This window comes from Stenella coeruleoalba (genome assembly GCF_951394435.1).
Source record: "Stenella coeruleoalba genome assembly, chromosome: 19".
NCBI lineage: Eukaryota > Metazoa > Chordata > Mammalia > Artiodactyla > Delphinidae > Stenella > Stenella coeruleoalba.
The window spans coordinates 2105842-2127855 of NC_137165.1; the positions used below are offsets into that span (position 1 = coordinate 2105842).

At 61.7% G+C, this 22014-nt stretch overlaps 2 protein-coding genes across 8 annotated transcripts in view; one reads left to right on the top strand and one right to left on the bottom strand.

Moving 5' to 3' along the window:
- Positions 1-4543, top strand: part of EPN2 (epsin 2) — a 70627-nt gene extending 66084 nt beyond the window's left edge. For all 3 annotated transcript variants that reach the window (XM_079903848.1, XM_079903850.1, XM_079903849.1), the window contains one exon: positions 1551-4543. In XM_079903848.1, the coding sequence (XP_079759974.1) occupies positions 1551-1849 (299 nt within the window). In that variant the 3' untranslated portion in view covers positions 1850-4543. The remainder of the gene's footprint in view (positions 1-1550) is intronic.
- Positions 4544-5175: 632 nt separating this feature from the next.
- Positions 5176-15222, bottom strand: B9D1 (B9 domain containing 1). 5 transcript variants are annotated; one of them, XM_079903851.1, is made up of 7 exons: positions 15107-15222; positions 13569-13637; positions 12085-12196; positions 8235-8331; positions 7393-7455; positions 5636-5703; positions 5176-5424 (listed from the first exon to the last, which is right to left on the bottom strand). In XM_079903851.1, exons 1-7 carry the CDS (start codon positions 15167-15169, stop codon positions 5282-5284), a joined length of 615 nt encoding a protein of 204 aa, XP_079759977.1. In that variant the 5' UTR covers positions 15170-15222; the 3' UTR covers positions 5176-5281. The 5 variants fall into 5 exon arrangements, with proteins under 5 accessions (XP_079759977.1, XP_079759978.1, XP_079759979.1 ...); XM_079903852.1 differs by having other exon boundaries at positions 8235-8323; positions 15107-15216; XM_079903853.1 differs by having other exon boundaries at positions 8235-8323; positions 13569-13738; positions 15107-15171.
- Positions 15223-22014: the final 6792 nt, after the last annotated feature.

The window sequence follows — 22014 nt, forward strand, 5'->3', positions numbered from 1 at the left end:
GCCCTCACTTCGCCCCTGCTGCTGGATTCTGCCTTATCTGGGGCTGGAACTCACCCTTGCCCCCAAGCCCGTCCTCCCTGCCGGTGGGCTCTCCACCCTCAGGAGCTCCACGTGGGCTGCAGGACAAGCCCCAGCCCTCGAGTGAGTGGCCAGGGCCTCCGTGTCCCGTGCCCCCGCCCACGCCAGGCCCCTGTCTGCTCAGCCCCTCAGCTGCATGGGCCGCTCTCTGCCCCCCGCCCACGCCAGGCCCCTGTCTGCTTAGCCCCTCAGCTGCGTGGGCTGCTCTCTGCCTCCCGCCCACGCCAGCCCCTTGTGCGCTCAGCCCCTCAGCTGCGTGGGCTGCTCTCTGCCCCCTGCTACACGTCCTGTTCCCTCTGCCGGGACATCTCCCTTCTCTTCTCCGGGGCTGGGGATTCGGATCCCCCCTTCGCTTCTCAGTCCGGGCAACCCTCTTCCTTGAGGAAGCTCCCGCCCTTCCCCAGAGTTTTCCCAGAAAGGCCTTGGGCTCCCCAAGGGCAGGAACAGGTCACCTTCAAGGTGTTTGTCCTCAGACCTGAGGACTTGGCAGGCTGAGGTCGGAGACCCTCTGGCAGAAGCGGTGTGTGTGTGATGCCTGGGTCCTGCCCGGCCGTGCGCTCCTGAGGTGGGTAGGGAACGTGGTTGCCACCAGCGGGGGTGGCTCCAGGGCAGAGCTGGCCGACAGCCAGGGGTCTGCCCCGAGGGCCCCTGCAGGAGCTCCACTGCCAGGCTGTGGGGGGCTGGTCACGGCCTGGAGCTACAGCGAAGATGCAGGAGGCTCTGGCAGCCCCCTGGCCCTCCAGGGCCATCCTCCTGGCTCTGCCCCTTTCTGGTCCTACTCTGTAGTCTAGTCTGCTCATCTCTAGCCCGGGTGATCTGATCTGCACAGCCCTCTTCCCAGGGCTCCGAGGAGCGACTGATGCAAGAGCGTTGGGGTGCCCTCGTGAAGAGCAGGCGGCATCTCCTCTGGTGACCTGGGGTTGCCTTCCTGGCAGCCTTTGTGAGCAGGGGCTGGGCCGAGTTGGAGACTCAGTGCCAGCAGCGCCCGTGGTTTTTGGCCAGGGTATCAGTAGATGTTTCTGCTGAATGCGGGGAAGGGTTTCTGGTATGAGAGGAATTCGGGAAACACTGGGCAGGACGGAGCTGCATCTGCTTCTAGACTGCAGGACTTCTCAGAGCCTTTATTATGCCAGGGTCCCCAGGTGCAGGCCGCCCTGCGCTTCCCGCCTCCCCCGTGGCTCCCCTCTCTCCCCGCACCTCTCTCCTCTCCCCTCTCCCTCTGGTCGCAGAGCTAGGCTGGCTGGCTGGCTGGCTGAGAGAACGAGGGAGGGCGCCCGGGGTGCCAGCCCGGAGGAGGAGCTGGGCCCCGCGAGCCTGACCCCTCGCTGGGCTCCTCACGGCCTGAGTCTCCCAGTCCCAACACCAGGCCCAGAGGGGCGGGCGGGCTGCCCCGGTGGCCGCTGTGCCGGGGTCGTCCAGGCCCGGGCACGCTGCAGCTCTGACCGTGGCCGCCCTGCCCGCTCTCTCTCCAGGTGCCGCCGCGGCCTCAGCCCCGGTCAACCCCTTCCAGGTGAACCAGCCGCAGCCGCTGACGCTGAACCAGCTGCGGGGGAGCCCGGTGCTGGGGAGCAGCACGTCCTTCGGGCCCGGCCCGGCTGTGGAGCCCGTGGCTGTGGCCTCCGTGACGTCCGCAGCCTCCCACCCAGCCCTGGGGGCTGGCGGCTCCTCCCTGCCACCGCTGGGCCCCGCTGCGGTGAACATGGTGGGCAGCCTGGGCGTCCCCCCGTCAGCAGCTCAGGCCACCGGCACAACCAACCCGTTCCTCCTCTAGTGTCCCCCCCCGGGACCCGCCGCAGAGCATCCGTGCCGAGGACGCCAGGCAGGGGCGCTCGCCTGTGGACTGGGGTCTGAGAGTGGGGTGGGTGTGCAGAGGGTGTCTTTGCGGCCCTGGCCCTCAGCCTGAGGGTCGAGAGGTGGCGGGCTTACTGAGGCGCCATCACGCGGCACGTGGGTCCCCGAGCCTGTGTCGGGCGGGAGGACCCCGACCCAGCCTGGCCGCAGGCCCGGCCCCCGTGGAGATCCGCCAGCCCTCGGGGGCCTTGGGTGAGGAGGCGGCAGTGCTCGGTGCTGGCCCAGCCTCAGCCCCGGGCTTCTGGGAGCCCCCCTGCCCAGGACCCGGCCCCCACCCTCAGCCCTGGCGCCCCCCCGGCGTGGACGGGGTGGAGTGCGGGCTCCCTCAGACACTGACCTTTGGGGGACGCGGTTGTGCGTATTTTACTTTTCTTTGACTCGTGTGTGAGTTCAAAGTAAATGGCGCCACCGTGGAACAACTCTTGACTTAAACCCACTAGAGCAAGCTTTAAACTAACCTGAGCGTAACCCTGCCACGTGCTCCATGCTTGTACACGTTTGCACAGATTTTGTTTAGTACAGTTTCATATTTGTTTGCAGAATTATCGAATAGTCTTTTTTGGCTAATATTTTTATAACGTCGTTCTTATTTAACTGTCTAGTTTTGATAGAATTTGCCAGGTCTGGCTGGATTAAGATGTTGGCCGCGTCACGTTAGTGGTGTAAATCCTCTTATTTATGGTTTTAACTCTGTAAGAAAGTTTAAATAGGAAGAGACAAAAAATGCCTTATGGAAAAACTAAAGCAAATTCTTTATAGGAAAACATATGGGAATTTGATTATGCATAAAAGATGTTTATTTAAAAGGAAAAGAAAACTACAACAGTAACAAAATCGTAGCCTCCAGTTGCCTTTCCCTTTAACTCCTTTTCCTGGTGGATTACCAAACCGTTGACTTTCAGCCTTTTTGGCTAGATCCTAAGAGAGAGGCTATTTTTCTTACTGATGAAGCAACGTGAAGAAAGTTAAAGACAAAAAAAAATCTAACATATGAATGTGACTCACCAGGTTTTATCAGCTAACTCCTTTCTGTGACTGAAGGCATGCAGTTAACAAGACTTCGTTTACAGTGGGAACGTGGGAAGGAGAGGCTTCTGGAACCCTGTGTCTGTGACCCCCTCTATCTTACTCCACACTCAGGGTAGAGGTGGGGACAGCGGCGGGGGCGGCATGTCGGGGGCAGCCCAGGCTGACAGGGGGAGGGCCCAGGGCTGGCCCCGACCTACGCACCCGCCCTCCAGACACCCGTTGCAACGTAGAAGTAATCATCTCTTACTTGGCAGAGGAAAAAAAATCGTTCTCACCCAGAAGAGATTTTTAGCGAACGTGCACTAATCTTACCTCCCTCTCCCCTGCTTTCCTCACCCCGCCCACCACTATAAAAAAGTATTGGGTAAGTCACAAATGAAAGACCAGAAGAGACTTGCTTCTCCCCAGAGCAGGGCCATTTCCCCCCCGAGTCCTGTCTGTTTGGTCAGCCGGCCTGGCGGGCACCTCAGTCTCACTCTACGCGGCGGACGTCTCACCTCTAGCACCAAGGGCAGCTGACAGCTGAGGGTCTCTCCTGGGGGGATGGGGCCCCTCCCCCCTCTCTGGTTCCAGGAGCTCTGACCCTTGGCGCTGGGCACGGGAGGCTGACTCAGAACTGCCTGCTCAGGCCACTCCTGTTGCCATGTAGAAGAGCTCACCTGTGCTCCTCCCTGGGGCTACCCCCGGCCCAGAGCTCCTGCCCAGCCCGAGACCTGGGGCTGGACCATGGGCTCCAGAGTCATCCACGAAGGCCCTTCCGGCCTCTCCCAGCAGCCTGGGGGAGGGTGGGGCAGGGCGGGGCTCGGGGCAAGGTGCTCCCCCGGGAGGTAGGGGCCGACCCCCTCACGGGGCACAGGACCACGCTACTGGGGTCATGATTCCTCGTGAGAGTGAGGGGCCCTTCCCGATGGGACTTTAAGGCCCCGATGTCACAGCCAGTGGCCCACCCAGGCCCAGGCAGACTCCCGCCCAGCTCCCGGCTCAGGCCCACCCCCAGGCGCCTCGTCCGTGTTGCCTGTTGCACTGATCATGAAGCCACTGGTGCTGCCACGCGTGTGGGACACATGCCATCAAGCTCCCTCCTGCCGGGCACCGTGGTAGGGGTGTTGCCCAGCCGTTTTCTCAGTCCCAGGGGCGGGTGGCCGGTTTGGAACTTGTGTTGACTGTTGATACTTATTTACTGTATAAATATAATTTATCATTTGTATCACGACGCGGTTTCTGGCTGTGTCCTTCCCCCGCCCCCACCCTTATCAATCTGGAGGCATCGGGAGAGGCGCGCTTGGGAGCTGGTTCCTGCCTGGAGTCCAGCTTGGCCTGCGGTTCACAAGGCCACCGACCCGGTCTCGGTGCCTGTGTGAGCCTGAGCGTAGGGGAAGGAGGGGGCTGGGGGCTGCCGGGGGCACAGGCCAAGATCACTACAAGGGAGAGGGAGGGGGCTGAGGAAGAGGCCACGTCTCGGGAAGGGCTGTCCGTGTGGTTGGTGACGTGCCGGGGCCACTGGACAAGCAGACAGGTGGTGGAGTCTGTGGTGGACGCGGTGTGGTCTGACGGCTGGGGCGTCGAGGGAGCTGGGACGGGGACGCAGGAGATGCTTCTGCGGAGCAGCGGGGCCAGAGCGGGGAGGGAAGGTTCCACGTAAAGAGGGTCAGGATGCTGGGGATTGGCGGACGGTTCCAGAGCGCGCAGTGAGCTGGGGGCCCTGAGTTTATGGGGGAACTGGGACAAAGGCAGGTCCCCGTGACAGCCGGGCAGTGGGTGGTGGCTAAGGTGGGCTCTTCAGACTGCGGGGCTCCCCTCAAATCCTGCTGAGGGGAGAACCCTGAGCAAGCCCGGTGTTCTGGCCAGAGGGCTCCCCGGAAGCGGCCCGTGGGGGGTCAGGTGGCCCTGGGGGGCCGAGGGCAGGCGGGGCTCCCCCGCCGTGGCGCTGCCCACCTTGGGGAAGCTTGCAGCCCATCCTCTGGGCTGCCACGGGCCTCTCCATCCAAGGGAGGTGCTGCCCGGCTCGCCTGTCTGGTGGACAACACGCTGGTTTTAGGGACGAGCGTGTCGAAGTGTGGGGGCCGCCCAGCCGTGGGCCCGGGATCAGGCTGAGCCCAGGCTCGGCTGCTGGCTTCCGTCCTGGTGCAGCTTCCACCCCGGGCTGTGCCCCCCAAGGCCCGCGCCAGCCCCGGGGCCCTGCTCCCAGGGCAGTTGCTGCGGGGAGAGGAGCTGCCCCAGCCTGGGCTCTGTGAAAAGGTAACACTTTATTACACAAACACCGGCCACCCCCGACGCACGTCAGGCAGGTGGGTCGCTGGGCCGTCCCAGGGGGCCGATGCCTTCACCGGGAGAGGCCCTGGGGTGTGCTGGGCCCTGAGACCCCCTGTGTGTCCGGAGGCCCGGTGTCATAGCCCAGCTTCCTCATGTCCTTGGTCACCACGTTGAAGAGGAGAGTGACGAAGCCCTGGGAGCGGACGCGGGTCACTGAGGACAGAAGGGCAGCGTTAGCTGGGCCCACGCCCCTCACCGGGAGAAGGGGCTGCGGTGGAGACGGGGGATGGACGGACGTGGCAACCCCTCCGGGCTGGGCTCTGCCCCCGCATCTGTGTGCTGGCGGGTCCCTGGCATCCAGCCATCTGACTGCGGGGGGCCCACCTGGTCCCACCTGCCCGGGGGATGGGGGGTCAAGTTTTACCTTCCCGGCCTTCCCCTTGAGCCACCACCTTGGGGTCTGTGTACTCGGGCCGCCGTCCCATGAACCAGCTGGGAAGATAGGAGACAGCCTGAACCCAGACAGAAATCCCAGAAAGGTGACAGCAGCCGAGGTGGGGAAGGCGGGGACCTGGGACAGTGTGATTCCCCATCCTCCTGGGGAAGGAGGGCCCCAACCCAGAGCCCAACAACCAGCCCTGGGGTGGGCAGAGGAGCCAGATCTGGGCTCTCCACTGTCCTCTGAACAGAGCAGGACCCAGGATGTCACTTCCATTTCTGAGCACCGGTCTTCTCACCTTAATGGGGACGTGATAATGGTCCCCTACCCCATGGGGCTCCAGCTGTAACGCATTAGCCTCTTGACATCTGAGCCTCCCACCCAGGCAGAAGGTTCTCCGCACCTCAGAGCAGGCCGCGGACATGCAGTGAGCCAGCAAGGGGCTGGGGGGGGGCAGGGAGGGGGGCGGGAGGGGGCACGGGGGTGGGGAGGGCAGGGGGCGGGAGGGGAGCAGGGAGGGGGCAGGGGGGGCACAGGGGGTCATGGAGGGGAGCCTCGCCCCCTCCCTGCACCTCGGTTTCCCCATCGGAGGAGCAGGGCTACGCGGCACCTGCCCCCAGGCTGCGCTGAGGACCAGCCCGGGGAAGCAGCCCCCAAGGGCCCCGCCAGCCTGGACGCTGCTGCAGGGGCCCTGCGGGCGCCTTGAGGCGGAGATGTGCCCGAGTAGCTCGTGCAGCGGTGTCTCAGGGAACCCCTTCTGCCGTGTGAAGAGCAGATTGGAGGATCTGCGTGATGGCCCCAGAGACTAGGTCCCACTGTGAGAAAGTTAATTTCTGTGGTTTTAAGCCACCAAGCCCGTGGTAACTGGCTGCGGCGGCCACAGGAAGTGGCCGCAGGGAAGCAGGCAGCCAGCAGGCCGAGGAAGGACGCCGGAGGCGGAGGCCCAGCAGAGGGGACGAGAGAAGGGGCTGCTGGAACACGGACCCCTCATCTGGGACGACTGTCCATCCAGCTGCCTTCCCCCATTTCCGTAACCCAAGCACACACGGCCCAGCCCAGGCAAGAGCCCCTCCGAAGGGCGGGAGACGACCCCCTGCTGCCGCCCGGCCGGCAGTGAGGGCTTTCCCAGCGAGGACCCCCCCTCCCCAGGGAGACCCCACACGGGGGCCCGCAGCCCTCCCTCGGAGCTGCGGGGCGTGGAGCAGTGTGGACACCGGGGTGGTGCTGTCACCCCCAGCCGACGCTGGCCCTTCCCATCACGGGGGCTTCTGGAGGGCTCCCAAGGGCAGCAGGCGCCTCAGAGCCCAGGAAGCGTCCTCCCCCGAGCAGGGTGCCGGCCGGGGGGCCCAGGCGGTGCTACACGTTCCCCTGGGCCTGGCCCACCACCGCGGAGCTGAGCTGACCCAACCCGAGTCGGCCAGCCAGGCCCAGCCAGCCGTCCAGCTCCTACTCGGATGAGGGAAGGGGCCAGACGCCTCGGGCTTGGTCTCCCTGCAGGCCCGTGTGCGGGCCCCACCGGCTGCCCCACCAAGGTCACTACCTCCTCGAGCCCGAGCTGCTCCCTGCGCCCCGAGCCCTGCCGGCCCCGCCCTCTGCTCTAGTCCCTGCTCAGCTGTCACCTCCTGGCAGAGGGCCCTTGTGTGAAGCCGTCCAGCACGACATGGCAGCGGGGGACGTGACAGCCCTCCACCCGACCGCTGAGGCCAGGAGTGGCTGGGGGGATGGGTGTGCAGGAGACTCACCTGGTAAACTTCTGCAGTTTAGACACAGATTCTGGGACAAACATGGGGATGGTCTTTTTGTGCCTGAAACAAACGTTTTCACAGACAGCTGTGCTGAGCCACGGAAAAGTGGCGGAGCCTTCTGAGCCTCCAGCGAGGGGTGGCCAAGTCGGAGCCGGAGCCCCGCCCCAGGGCGGCGTCCTCTGAGAGCCTTGTTTCTTTTGAAGGGTCGGGAGGATGCTGAGGGCTACAAACCAACCCTGGCTCAACTGTGCCCCTCACAGGGCCCTTGTCCTTCTCCAAATATCCCAGCGCGCTGCCATCCTCCAGGAACCCCGACAGTCCCCTGGACCGCACCCGGCTGTGGTCCCCCGTCCCCCGTCCCCCTTCCCCTCGCACCCTGCACTTCCCATCTCAACACCCCTCAGGTTCGCCTGCTGGGCCTCCTCCCTCCACCTGCTCTGATGGCGTCCTCACCCCTTAGGGTCGGCTGACCCTGGCCACCCACCCCGCGCCTGGAACACGGTGCCTGTACCCTGTCACCATGCTTGACAAGAGAGAGCTGCGTCTCTCCATCTGTGCCCACTACTCGGGGGGGCCTGCCGAGGGCAGGTCCCGTGGTCACACGTGTCTGACACGTGTGTCCTCAGGCCAGCAGCGAGGGAATGAGTGTCTGAACTCCGACCGCAGCTGCCCCGGAACTCTGGCTGGACCCGCCCCTCTCGATGCCCCAGGACACCCCCTCCCAGGTGTGGGCCACGCCCCCACGCCAGGGACCCTCGCACTCCCCGCCTCAAGGTGAAGCATGCCCCGGGTGAGCCTCGCGTGGCCCGGCGAGGGACCAGGTCGGAAGGAGGACCTACCGTCCGGGTGAGAAGGGCACGTGCACCGCCCCGTAGCCTCGGACCACGTCGTTCCCGAACATGTCCGGCCCATACACGCTAAGCACGATCTGCGGCCCTTGCGAACGACAAGGCAGGGGTCAGCCTGCGGGCAAGCCCAGGGGAGGTGCAGGGTGGAGAGCAGGGTGGCGGGCCCGGGAGCCCCCAGGTGTGGGCCTGCAGGGAGGTGGGAGAGCAGAGCCTGCTGGCTGGGCCCCATGCTGCCCCGGTCCTGCCACTGGACAGGCCCAGGGAGTGCACAGGGACCCGGGGGTGTCTGCGTGTGGCTCAGGGAGGCCCCGCACCCCCTTCCTCTCGAGCACTGCCAGTTCCCACTGCTCCCTGTTGGCAGCTCCATTGGGGTACATCCTTGGGAGGCGGGGAGGCCCAGAGCCAGCCGGCCTGCCCAGCTTGGACCCGTGGCCACCGGACAGCCTGTTTCCTCGTCCTCCAGACGCCCGGGCTCGGGCCTGATGCAGAGGAAGTGCTCCCCGGTGCTGGGGGACGTCTGTTCCCTCCCCGTCACCGCCTCAAAGGTCATCACTCCTTTTCCGTAAGGTTTCACCACCAAAGAATGCATCCCACACGTGGTCCTTTGGTTCTGCCCAGGTTGTGAACTTTGTATGAGTGGAATCGTATGGTCCGTAGATTCCTGCATCCAGCTTCTTGGATTCGGTGTTTATGAGACGCATGCAAACCGAGTCACGTCTCCAGGGCAGGAGAACTCGGTCCTGTCTGGCGGCCATGGACGCCCGGGCTGTGTCTCCTTCTTGGGACAGCGTGACCTCTCGTCACACGCGCACCCGTGTCTGCCCAGGCCGCGCATTCACTCGAGCTGCTTCCCTGGGGGCACCGCACCAGAGCTTGGCGTCCTCAAGCTTCCTAACTGGGCTGTTCTGGTCCTGAATCATGGCTGCTCACTTTGGCTTTAATTTGCATTTTCCTAATTGTAACTGTTCTTCCTAAAATGAAGTTGAGACCTCGTCCTGTTTCTTGGTCACTCGGACATCCTCTTTTGGGCGGTGCCTTGCTCGAGCCTCTTGCCCAGTTTACAACCGGATGGTCTCTTTTCACCCGTACTGATGTCTTTGGGTCACTAGAAGCCCTAAGTTTAACAGTGGAACCCGCAGATCTGCTCCTGTGAGGAGTCCTCATTCTGGTGCCACGGTTCCCGCCTGCGTGGAATCCTCCTTAAGCCGTATCATCGTGCTCTTCACGTTTCCGTGCGTGTATCCATCTGGGATGGACTTTGTGTGCCTGATACAAAGCAGGGATCAGGCTGCACTTTTCTTCCTGCTTGTATCCAGCTGCCCCAGGACCACTTCTCAAGACCCCCTTCCCCTCCTGCTCTGCCCCTTTGTCGTGAATCAGCTGCACATGTTCAGTTCTGCCCTGGGCTCCCTACAGATCTGTCTGTCCTGGTGCCAAACTGCTCTCGTGACTGTGCTTTAGAATCACAGCTTGATAGCTGGTAGAACAGGTTATGTTTGATATTACTGGAAAGAATTTATTTTTAAAATATCAATTTCTACTTTTTATACAGAATAGAAAACACATTCTATTTTTATACAGAAAGCAACTGATTTTTTTTTTTTTTTAATGGCTGTGTTGGGTCTTCGTTTCTGTGCGAGGGCTTTCTCTAGTTGTGGCAAGCGGGGGCCACTCTTCATCACATGCGCGGGCCTCTCACTATCGCTGCCTCTCTTGTTCTCTGTGGAGCACAGGCTCCAGACGCACAGGCTCAGTAATTGTGGCTCACGGGCCCAGTTGCTCCGCGGCATGTGGGATCTTCCCAGACCAGGGCTCAAACCCATGTCCCCTGCATTGGCAGGCAGATTCTCAACCACTGCGCCACCAGGGGAGCCCAGCAACTGATTTTTTAAATAAATTTATTTACTTATTTATTTTTGGCTGCGTTGGGTCTTCGTTGTTGCATGCGGGCTTCTCTTGCTGCGGAGCATGGGCTCTAGGCGTGCAGGCTTCAGTAGTTGCAGCACGTGGGCTCAGTCGTTGTGGCTCGCTGGCTCTAGAGCGCACGCTCAGTAGTAGTGGCTTAGCTGCTTCGCGGCATGTGGGATCTTCTCAGACCGGGGATTGAACCTGTGTCCCCCGCGTTGGCAGGCGGATTCTTAACCACTGCGCCACCAGGGAAGCCTGCAACTGATTTTTGTATACTGATCTTATATTTGGCAGTCATGCCCCCTTATTAATAATTTACTGTAGGTTATTTTGGAAATGCTACATAATCACGTCACCTGTGAATAATGACAGGTGACATGATTCTAATTCTTATACCTTTGAATTGTACAACGTTGGTGGTCATGACAAGCATCCTGATCTGACAGAGAGATCTTTCAACATCTCACTAAGATAAGTGACGTCTGCTCTGAGTTTTGTGGATAGCCTTTATCAGATTAAGGAAGCTTCCCTCTACTCCTGGCTGGCTACAGGTCTGTCATGGATGCGTTGAATTTTATCACGTCTTCTCCATCGCTGGGGGTGATGGCGACTTTCTTTTTAACGTAGTGAGTCTCACTGGTTGACTTTAGATGTTGCACGAACTTATTTCTGGATTAAGCCCTCCTTGCTCACGACAGATCACCCTCTGGGGTCCTGTGAGGCGCAGTCTGGATGTTTGGCACCATGTCCAGGGCGGGGATGAGGGCAGCCGGGCTGCAGGCCAGGGCGGGCTGTTCTCTCAGAGCTCTGAGGTGGCAGGATCTTCCTGGCTCCTGGGTCCCCAGCCCAGAGCGGCCGACAAAAGTCTCGGTCAGCATCTCGATCACCTCTGCTGGAATCAGCAAATACTCCCAGGGGAGCTGTGGCTGGGGGTGTCTCTGGAGCTCTGCTTTTTTCCTGGGTCTTGGCCTCCTCAAGCGCCACGACTTTGCTACCTGTCTGATGCCTTCAAGTAGTCTGTTTTCTGGTTTTGCTTTTTAATATTTTATTCACCTTTCCTAGCCGTCGTCAGCAGGAGGAGATTGGTCCTTTATCTAGTGCCCTGTTCCAGGAAGCCTGTGGAAGTTTCTCATGGATGATGACAACAGGATGGCAGTCCCCACCCAAGAGGACAGCCAGGCAGTCTCTGCTCCAGACCCTCTGTGCCCGGTAAGCCTGAGCCCCCGCCACACGCAGCATAAGGCCTGGACCGTGAAATCAGATGGACCTGAAATCAAATCCATGCTCAGCTACTCAAGGTAAAGCTGAAGGCAAATGATGTCACTTTTTGAGTCTCAGTTTCCTAGACGTGGAGAAGAATCTACCTACCAGATAGGGTTACAAAGCCTGGCCAAGCCCACATAGGGAGGGTATTCACAGCCCCTGTGGAGCGAACACCAGGCTTTGCACACAGTTGGCGCTTATTAAGGGAGAGTGACTGGTAACTGCCAGGTAAGGTAGAAAGCAAACACTGCAAACACTGCAAACACTGCAGGTGAGGAGGGCTTTGGGAAGGTCAGAGGTAGGATGAGGGCCAGGGCCCCCGGGCAGAGAGAAGGGCAGGGACTTGCAGGAGGAGCAGGGCGCTCGGGTCTGCAGAAGCACAGCTGTGACGGACAGGGGAGAGCTGTCAGGGCAGGCCTCCTGGCCAGACTGCTGAGCCAGGCTCTGCCCTTTGCAGGCAGGCGCCACCCAAGGCTTCAGGCCGGGCCTCACCGGCTCTGTCAGAACCTCAGGAAGGTCAAGTGCACACAGATGAGCAGGAAGGGGGCGGGGAGGAGGGGGAAACTGCCAGGTGGCTGAGAGCACGTGACAAGGCTGGTCGAGGGCCCAGGGGATGGGCAGGGAAGGTCCATGTGTGGACACGGGGGCAGGACGAGGCCCGTGGACTCACAGCCGTAGGGGTTGGTGCTCTTAAAGGTGACGTCGATGGGGAAGTTCCACACCAGCGCGCGCCGCGCATCCTGGCTCTTGGATGTGATCTGTGAGATGCCCTCCTCCAGCCCCTGTGAGGACGACAGTGACGGCCAATGTCCCAGTTCCACGCCCCTCCCCTCCCTGGGCAGCAGCTGGGAGAGCTGTTTCCTTCACCACCTTCTGCCAAACGAAGGGACCTGAGACGTAATGGAGGGGCTCCCGGGTCTTTGAGGGTTTTCATCCATGAGGGCCTGGAACCTCGAGGCCCCAGCCCTCCCCCGGTGCCCGAGCTCCACCTGCACCTCAGCCTCACTGAGGGGACAGCGTTGCCCTCTCCCGTCACCATCGGCACGTGTGTGCGTGTCACTTTCTTGGTTACAAAGCAACGTCCCTTGGCCCTATGCCCCCCCACCCCTTTGTTCCCAGCCAAGCTTCTTAAAAGACATGTCGACACTCACCAGCTCCAATTCCTTCTCACTTTGCATCCCTGAACCCACCCCAATCTGACCTCTGGCCCCCACTCTACCAAAGTGTTTCTGTCAAGTCACCAGTGGCTTGGCTGGCTGTGATGTGGTCCCTTCTCTGTCCCCATTTCACTGGCCCCCCACCTCCCGGGTCAAACATGCCAGGCACACCCCCACCTCAGGGCCTTTGCACACTCCGCACCTTCTGCCTGCCTAGTTCTTTCCACAGCCTTCCACGCGGCTTGTCCCCTCGCCTCCTTCAGCTCTGAGCTCGGCTACCGTCTCCATGAGGCCTTTCTGGCCTCTCATCCCTCCCTTTCTTGCCTCTGCTTTCCCCCAGCGTGTCACCAGCCAACAGCCTGGAGTGTTTACTGTCCCGTGTCTGTCTCCCCCTCAAGATGTGCACCCAGCAAGACCGGGGCTTCCCTGGCTCTGTTCACCACTGCGTCCCCATCACCAAGAGACTCGGCACCTGTCGCCTAGCGGGCACCTGGAGGACAAGCGCTATGGTCTCAGCTGCACAGGGGAGGGACCGGGCTCCGAGCGGCTGTGAGGGTCGCCCCAGTGCCGCGCAGGCAGTAACGTGGTGCGGGCTGAAGAGGCACCATCGTCCCCCTCCTGGTGGAGACAGACCATTCCTCGGGGACTCTTGGAAGGAGGGTTCCAGAGTCTCCCCACAGGCTGAGGAGACCGGCAGTGCAGTGAAAGGACCTGCCCACCCGCGCCGCCCAAACATCCCTACTCGCTGCCACGCGCCAGCTCCCAGGACAGGGCGCGCGAGCGAGCACGGCCTCGGGGGTGGGTCAGGGAGCACCGCGGCGCTGCGTTCTCTGCCCCGGCTTCACCAGGAGCAGACTCGCATGCGGGTCCCCCCTGAACTCAGCGTCCACCTCTCAACTGGTTCTGAACTGGGAGGGTAACGGGTATGATGGAGCCTTCAGAGACCCCCCCCAGTCACGAAGGCCGTGAGTCTGGGAGGCCAAAGGGCCCAGCTTACCGCCGTGGGGGCCCAGTCCTGGCCATACACGAAACAGTACTTGCAGTAGAGATCGTCATACTCAGGAAACTGTGGAGATAAGCATACACGGCTTCTGCTCACAGGGACTCACGCTGAGACCGACTGCTGGCCAGGCAGGTGCGCCACCAGTAACTCCGAACGTGAGGCACCTGGTGAGGGGGGGGCGGGGGCCAAGAGACAGCAGGGGGTGTGGACCTGGCATTCAGCGGAGGGTCTGGGGCCCAAGATGTGGGCGAGTCCAGGGCCGCTACTGCCCCTGGGCCTTTGCTCAGGCTCTGCCTTCTGTATGACATACCCTTCCCATTCCTTCACCTGGAGTTTTCCTGCTCACCCTTCAAAACTGATCCTTCAGGGAGCCTGCCCTAACTTCCGGGCCGTCCTGGGGGGCCACTTCCTAGCTCCCGCAGCCCCTGGTGCTTCCCTCCATCACAGCACTGACTGTTTATTTCTCTCAACCCCATTAGACTGTGAACAAGGGACAGGTCTGCGAGCTTTCTGTGTCCCCAGCACCTGGCACAGGGGCAGGCACAGGAGCAGCTCTAAGGAAATGGTGCTGAAGTGAAAGGTCTGAGAAGGCAGGGTGCTGTTAGGACACACAGAGCAACATGTGCTTGGCCTGCTAGAGGAGGGGCCCCGAGCAGAGGGGGAGGAAAAGTGGGGCTGAGGGGGCTGCTGAGAGCACAGACACATGTGACCCAGCCCAGCTGAGGCCCCTGATGGGACAGAGCAGAAGAGGGGAAGCGGGTCTTGGGCACTGGGTCAAGGGGGAGGTGGACAGAGTGGGAGACTGGGGCAGCGTCCCTGATGAAACAGGAAGGCGGGAGATGCCCACTAAGAGGCCCCAGCAGAGATTAACCTAAACCATCTCAGTTAGTCCTCACAATATACTCATAATATTTTAAAAACAGCCTGGAAGGGCAAGTCCAGCAAAGCTCTGACATCAGACCAGGTTTCGAATTCCAGTTCCGCCACTGCTTTTGGGCAAGTTTTCCCATCTGTAAAATGAGGGTGCCAGTCATACCTACTTCACAGGTGGTTGTGAGGATTGACTGAGCGGGGCTGGGCATGGAGGCTGGCATACACTATGTCTTATACACAGAAATAACAAACGGTTCGTAGGACGTGCTGGGGACTGGAGGGTAGCGTCCCCTTCCGTCCAACAGACACCGCCCCGCCCCCCACCCCCACCCGGGGCAGCCGCCACCATCGCTGCATCAGATCAAGCAGATCACCTCCCTTCCAACCCGCGCCTGAGGGCCTGAGAGTCGAGGGCGCGGGGCCTCGCTGCGCACGGACCCGCGCGGGTCGCGTGGGGTGGAGGCCCCTGCCCGTGACTCCACGCGGGCTCGGCCGACTGTGGCCTCTGCCTCGCTCAACCCCCCAGGCCTGTTTCCATACCGCACATGGGGCGGAGGGTTCGCGCGACCTCGCACCAAGCCTCTCACAAGCTGGCTCCCTCCGGCGAGGCTCGGCCCTGGGGGGACGGGTGCGGCCCCGCGGGGTCCACGGCCGCTCACCTGGGCGCTCTCCACCTGCCCGTTGACCATGAGTAGGAAGACGCTGGGACCCGCGGCCGCCATAGCAGGGCTGCGCGGTTGCTAGGAGGAGCCGGGTTGCCCTGGAGACGGACGGCGTGGCGCGCGGGACAAGTTTCTGGGAAGCGGGATCTTCGGAAAAGCGAGCGCAGGCGTGCGGCGGCGCGGCGGGAGGCGGGGCTTCGCGGGGACCGGCGGCGCGAAATCCGCGGCTATATCGTGTCTGTTGGTGCGGGACCCAGCACATCCCTGGTTCAGGTTACCCCACGGGAAGTGTGTGTCCACTCAGACCCGGCCCCACCAGGCCCGTGGGAGGTCTTGAGCCGGAGGCGACGACCACCGCGCGTGGGGCTCAAGAGCGAGGCCCCCGACAGTCGGGGTCCGGCCCCGGTTCCTAGAGTCCGCGTGGGACCAGCAGCTGCCTGCGTGGGGTCAACGGATGCTCCCTCGGGCCTTCTGAGACCCTCGCCTCCCAAAAGTTTATTAGACAAACCTGGGAGGGACCTGGAGAATCCTTAAACCCGCGCCGGCGCTCCTCCGCGTGGGGCGGGAAACAGGCTGCGGCGGGGCCGCCCCCGGCCGCCCGAGCACCCCCAGTCGCTGAGGGGCGAGCCCGAGCGCGGCCCCGCCAGGACACTGGCCTCAGGACGTCACTGCCTGGCCGCCGGAGCGGGTCGTCCGCCTGCTCTTAGCTCTGAGCACGGTTCGCATTTGCACATTTATTACTGTCACAGCTCCGGCCAATGCTCGTCTCTCCCGACCCACAGACGCCGTGAGGACAGGGGCCGCGCCCACCCCGTGTCCCGGTTGCCTGGCACAAGTGAGCACTGGTGGCAGCCTGTGGAGTGGATGAATAATTGAGTAAGTCTCTGTTGCACAAAAGAGGAAGCAGATTCAGAGGCGAGGTGACTGGGACACAGTCACAGCAGCTGGTAAGGAGCTGAGCCGGGATTCAAACCCAGGACTCCGCGGGCTCGCGACCCTCACTGCTTCATTGCCTGGTCCTGGCCCAGCGCCAAGGGTGCCTCTTGGCTGGGGTGTCAAAGGTGGCGTTGGAGACCTTACCCCGGATCCAGAAAATGAAGGGGTGGACAGGTGTGAAGACTTCAAGGAGGCTGCGCACCCAGCAGGGCCCCCGGGTCATCACACCCTGCAGCAGCCAGCTGCCAGCTTGGGAGCAGACCAGGGGGGTCGCACGAGACACCTGTGCGGGAGAGGGAAGGAGGCGTCACAGCCAGCCCGGGCCCACCGACCGTCCCCCCACCCGCCTCAGGTGAGCAAAGATACTTGACAGGGGAGGGGGCTTGGGCAGCCAGTGTTCACACCTCTGACAAGAGAAGCTGAGGCCGGGTGGGTGGGCCGGGGGCTCAGGTGGGAGTTGGCCTCCCCCAGGCCTTGGCCGTATCCCGTCCCCCACCCCTCACACTCTCCCAGATACAATGCGTCTTCACAGATGCTACCACTCTCGCCCAGCTCTTTCCTCCTTGTGGCACAGTATTACACAAAGGACAGTTTTCAACAAAACGCTTGCTATTATCAAATAACCAGGGGCTCCCCATAACCGCAGACCTGGCCATGTCCAAGGCTGCCCCACGTCCGCACAGAACCTAAATCTCCCCAGGGGGCGGGGTCTCTGGGATGGCCATCAGGGTGCGGATCAGTGGCCCCCCGGGAGCGTGAGAGGTGACCAGGCCTAGTGGCCTTAGGAGGGACCGTGGGGACGGGTGGGGCACCTTTCGGGGCCTGTGCAGGGCCAGGCTGGAACCCGCACCGCCAGGTGGGGTGGGCTGGCGTGGGGTCTGGCTCACTGGGCGCCCTTGGGCAGGCTGGCCTTCGGGTCAGGACAGTCAGCCTGGAGGCGGGAGGCGTCTCGGCTGGTGCTGGCCTGCAGCAGCCTCAGCGCGATGCTGCACAGCTCTGGGGGCGGGATATAGAGGTCTACGAGGTGGGGCGGGAGGGGACCCTCAGCAGGTTGGCACCAGTCCAGCCGCAAAACTTCCTGCCCTCCTGGGCATCCAGTTCTCCCCGTCCTCTCTTAGTGGACCCCCAAGTCCCTCTCAGCGCAGCTCCGTCGTGTCATCCGTTGGACTCTCACAGTCTCCCCAGGGCCACACCCAGTGAAACTGGGGACACACTGCGGCCCAAGGGAGGGGGCAGGGAGAGGGCCCAGGGCTGCCCTCCAGGCTGGGTGGGTCTGGAAGCTGACCCGGGCGGGCATAGCAGGCGCCAGTGCCACCCTCTGCCCCAAGGCCCGTGTCCACGTGCCAGCCAGCAGCAGGCCAGAGCTGGGCTGTGCTCGGGGCTCAGGGACTCCAGGCATTTCCGGCTGTGCAGGGCCCCAGCTCCATCCCAGCTGTCTGCCCGGCCCACCCTCAGCTATCTCAGGCGTCCGCTCCCGACCTTAGCGAAGACAGGATCAAACCCCTGCGCCCAACAGGGCTGCCCCTGGAAAAAACGCCAGGACCGGGTAGCCAGAGGGACAGGCTGAACAGCACTGCTGAGAGGTGGTGGCCTTGCCAGCCGGGCCAGGACCAGGCCCCCAGGCCCTCCTGGGGACAGGAGCAGCTCCTCCACGCTGGACTTGCTCTCACAAGCGTCCAGCGCCAGTCAGTGTGGGCCCAGGGTCACGCTGAAGTGGGACTGGGGCAGCTGTGGAAAGCGGGGGGTGAAGAGGCTGGGCGCCCCCTCCTGGGGCCCCTCTCCATCACCCTTCCTGGCTGCTGCACCCACCTGCCAAAGCAGTTGGCACCTGTGAGTACCCACTCTTGGGAGATGAGGGCCCCCTCGCAGAGGTACCGGCTGTCCAGAGAGATGCCAGCCTGCCAAGGCCGCGTGGCTGGGCCCTCCCTGTGGTGGGCGTTTGCTGGCCTGGGCCCTGCACCCTGGGGAATGAGGCGTCACAGCTGAGCTCTGGCCCCAGAGTGCTGACGTCTGCTCTCTGTCCCCCACTGATCGTGATCTCCTCTCCCCATCCCTCGATCCCTCGATCCCAATCTGCCCCGGGGGAGGTTTCCTCCCTTTTCCTGTCCAGACACTCACTATAGGTGTGTGCCCAGCTCTGTTTGCATTTCTCTTGAGACGGGGTTGGCTGGTTACTGACTAAGGCAGCTGGGCTCCTAGCACGCTGCCGTTAGCTTGGTTCCACCCTCGCGCAGGCCCCCTGCCACCTGCCACCATCTCTGCCCTGCACAGCTGTCCGTTACTTGAACCCAAGTCTGGACTGCCAGTCTTAGAAGAGCCTGGACTCCCGGCCCTCGAGGGGTGGGTGTCCCCCCTGCCCGCAGCTCCCTGTCAGCCCAGGACATTTAACCTCTGCAGCAGCCGCTCCCCACCACCGCCCTGAGGCCCAGGTTGGGGCAAAGGGGAGCTGGCCTGGGCAAGAGGAAGCGGCGCCCCTGCGGCGCGGGGGATCCCCTAGCTCCGCCCTGCCCCCCATCTCAGGTGAGAAGCAGAGGCCAGCGGCGCCGCCAGCTCCCACGGTCATCCTCCCCTCTGCCACCGCACACCCCAGGGAGCTCTGCGGCACCCACGTCATAGCGACCCTGCGACAGCAGTGCTGCTCGTCCTGCAGGCGGGAGGCCGGGCTTCCCAGGGCCGCGGGGAGTAGCGGCAGGGCTGTGCGATCTAACCGGGGTCCCTTCCTCTCACAGCCCTCTTAGGTCTTCCTTCCCAACCCACCTCACAGCTCTCAGTGGAGCTCGGTGCAGAAGGGGGCACAGGCCAGGCCCACAGCTGAATGTCACCAGGGACAAAGTCCAGGTCCTCTGTGGCCTGTTGGGTCCCTCTGGCCCCCCCGCCGCTGCCTGCATCCCCCACCCCTCAGCCTTGCGGTACTGGATGCCCGCACACATACACCACCTTCTTTCTTTATTTCTTTTTCTATAAATTTATTTATTTTTGGCTGTGTTGGGTCTGCGTTGCTGCGCGCGGGCTTTCTCTAGTTGCAGCAAACGGGGGCTTCTCTTGGTTGCAGTGCACGGGCTTCCCATTGCGGTGGCTTCTCTTGTTGCGGAGCATGGGCTCTAGGCGCATAGGCTTCAGTAGTTGCGGCACATGGGCTCAGTAGTTGTGGTGCACGGGCTTAGTTGCTCCGTGGCATGTGGGATCTTCCCAGACCAGGGCTCGAACCCGTGTGCCCTGCATTAGCAGGCAGATTCTTTTTTTTTTTTTTAATTTTTTTTTTTTTTGCGGTACGCGGGCCTCTCACTGCTGTGGCCTCTCCCATTGCGGAGCACAGGCTCCTTACGCGCAGGCCCAGCAGCCATGGCTCACGGGCCCAGCCACTCCGCAGCATGTGGGATCCTCCCGGACCGGGGCACGAACCCGTGTCCCCTGCATCAGCAGGCGGACTCTCAACCACTGTGCCACCAGGGAAGCCCCAGGCAGATTCTTAACCACTGCGCCACAAGGCAAGTCCCCAACTTCTTTAAAGTGACAAGTGCCTCCTTTGTATTGAGGTAGAATTCACAGAACTTCAAACCAAGCCCTTTTAAGGCCATAATTCAGTGTATCACGGTGTCTTTGCACGTGCTGTTCCTTCCACCCTTTCCGCCTGACCTTCCTGTTGAACTTAGAGCTCCAGATGACCATCCTGTCCTCCAGACAAGCCCTCGTTGGGCAGGGGCGTTCTCCACCATGGAGGGGCTGTGGCCTGACCGGGTCTCCTGGACCACACTCAAACTCCCCGAGCGCCCATTCAGTAAGCACTTGTCAAATGACTGTGTGAGTGAGTGAACAAGTGAGCGGAGGACTTTGGGGGTGCTGGCGCTGGAACCTTGTGGGCCAGGGCTGAGGCTCTAGAGTCGGGCAGGAGGGGACCCCGGCTTCTAGCAGCACAACAGAATCACCCAGTCTGGGTCGGGGCAGCTGCCCAAGCAGGGTGCCTCTGTCTCCAGCCTGTCCCCAACTTGCAGTGTGGTCCCGGGCAGGTCATTGCCTCTCTCCGGTCCCCAGTGTCTCACTAGGAAGATGAGGGCATGGCCTGGACTGTCCTTTTCCCACTGAGTCACTTGAAGGACTGGGGGAATCCCTGACATCTCCAAATCAGCCCCAGGAGCGGGCTTGCTCCCTTTACCCTGAAGTTCAAGGCGGAAGTGCCAGGGGCAGCTTCTTCCAAGGGTTAACCAGCAGGGGGAGCTGGGTTCCAATCTAAGCTCTGCTCCTCGCTAGCTGTGTGACCTTGGGCTGATGGCTCAACTTCTCTGCGTCTCAGCTTACAGGAAACTGGGGATCATAAGACCTCGACCTCACAGGGCTCAGCAAATGGGAGCAATGGTCTCCACGGCGAAGGCAGTAATGCAGTTGGAGTCCAGCTTGCTTGGAGACAGGCAAGTTGAATCGTTGGCCAAATTCCGGAAAGTACTGTAGGTGTTTCAAAACCGTTCACTTTCAGGGCTTCCCTGGTGGCGCAGTGGTTGAGAGTCCGCCTGCCGATGCAGAGGACACGGGTTCGTGCCCCGGTCCGGGAAGATCCCATATGCCGCAGAGCGGCTGGGCCTGTGAGCTATGGCTGCTGAGCCTGTGAGCTATGGCTGCTGAGCCTGCGCGTCCGGAGCTTGCGCGTCCGGAGCCTGTGCTTCGCAACAGGAGAGGCCACAACAGTGAGAGGCCCGCGTACCGCAAAAAAAAAAAAAAAAACAAAAAAACAAAAAACCATTCATTTTCAATCCATTGGATATAAACTCAATGTCAGCCAAAGCCAGGCGGATAAGTGAAGCTTGCCAGGAGTTTACATGTTGGGCATGTGGCATGACAGGCTGTGTGTGACGGAAAAGCCAATTAGGGCTCAAACATCAAGACAGCCCGGAACTGACGCTGGCTTGGCCACACCACCAGGGACCCAGGTTCTCCCCATCTTCCCGCCCCACCTGCTTAGCATGTGGATTTTGTCCTCACAACAAGACCGCTGATTCAGCTCCAGGTACAGGGCTATGTTCTAGGTGGAGCAGGGGGAGAAGCCGTGCATCCCCAGCAAGGCCTGGCCTAGGACGGGGCCTCCCACACAACCCAGTAGCGAGAACTGGGTCTCAGGGCCTCTTCTAGCCGCAAGGGAGTCTGGGAGCTTGAGCTCGGGTAAGGTAGGAAGGGGAGACGCAGTTAGAATAGGCGTTGAGCTGCCCGTTCTTCACTCCCACGAAGAACCGTGCCTGCTTCTGTTGATCTTCACAGGCGCATCTCCACATCTAGCTTTTGTTTTCCTCCTGTGCCGAAAGCGTTCAGGCATGGGGATAATCCAGGGGATAATGAGGCGTACTTAGTCCCAGGCAGTCGGTGAGGGTGAGGTGGCATTCACAATACTGAACAACTCACATGGCACAGGCCTCCACCGATCTGATCAGATGCCCAGCCCTGCTCACGGATGCCTGCTGGTGGGCCGGAAGCCACACCCACCAGCAGGTCCCAGCGCTTGTTGTAGGCGTTGGCATCCACAGCTGGGAAATCTCTGTTTTCTCGAGATCTCCTAATTTTGTCATGTTGGGTGAATTTTTAGATGACGTCATGTAGAGCAAAGAAAGCCCGCTTGTGGCCTTGGTATCTGATCCCTCATCTTTGGGTCTCGCGGGGGCAGAGGCGTGGCCCGACAGGCTCGAGGGACAGGGCGGCATGTGCCGGCCACTCTCTGTGGTCCTGGACAGATGGTTCTTTCCTCTGGGACATCACTCCTTCCCAGGTGCCCAGGAGAGAGACAGGTGGTTGAGGGAAGGAAGAAGGGGGTCCGGGGGATGGTAAAAGAAGCTCCCTAGGAAGAGTAACAGCTGAGAGCGAGGAGCATTTAGAATGACATCATTTTTAAATGGATTGAAGTCCCCAAGGGTGAGAAAGGGACCACGGAAGGATGATTTTTTAAAAAAGCGTCCCAGGTGAGACAGAGCCACGTAAGTGTCTCCACG

What these genes read in the sequence shown, in the direction of transcription:
- B9D1 (XM_079903851.1), bottom strand. Translation starts at nt 15,169, where the DNA reads ATGGCGGCCGCGGGTCCCAGCGTCTTCCTACTCATGGTCAACGGGCAG. An exon ending in GAGCACCAACCCCTACGGCT is followed by an intron (nt 8,332 to 12,084) that starts GTGAGTCCACGG and finishes GTCGTTCGCAAG; the next exon opens with GGCCGCAGATCGTGCTTAGC. An exon ending in TCAAGGGGAAGGCCGGGAAG is followed by an intron (nt 5,425 to 5,635) that starts GTAAAACTTGAC and finishes TTCTGTCCTCAG; the next exon opens with TGACCCGCGTCCGCTCCCAG.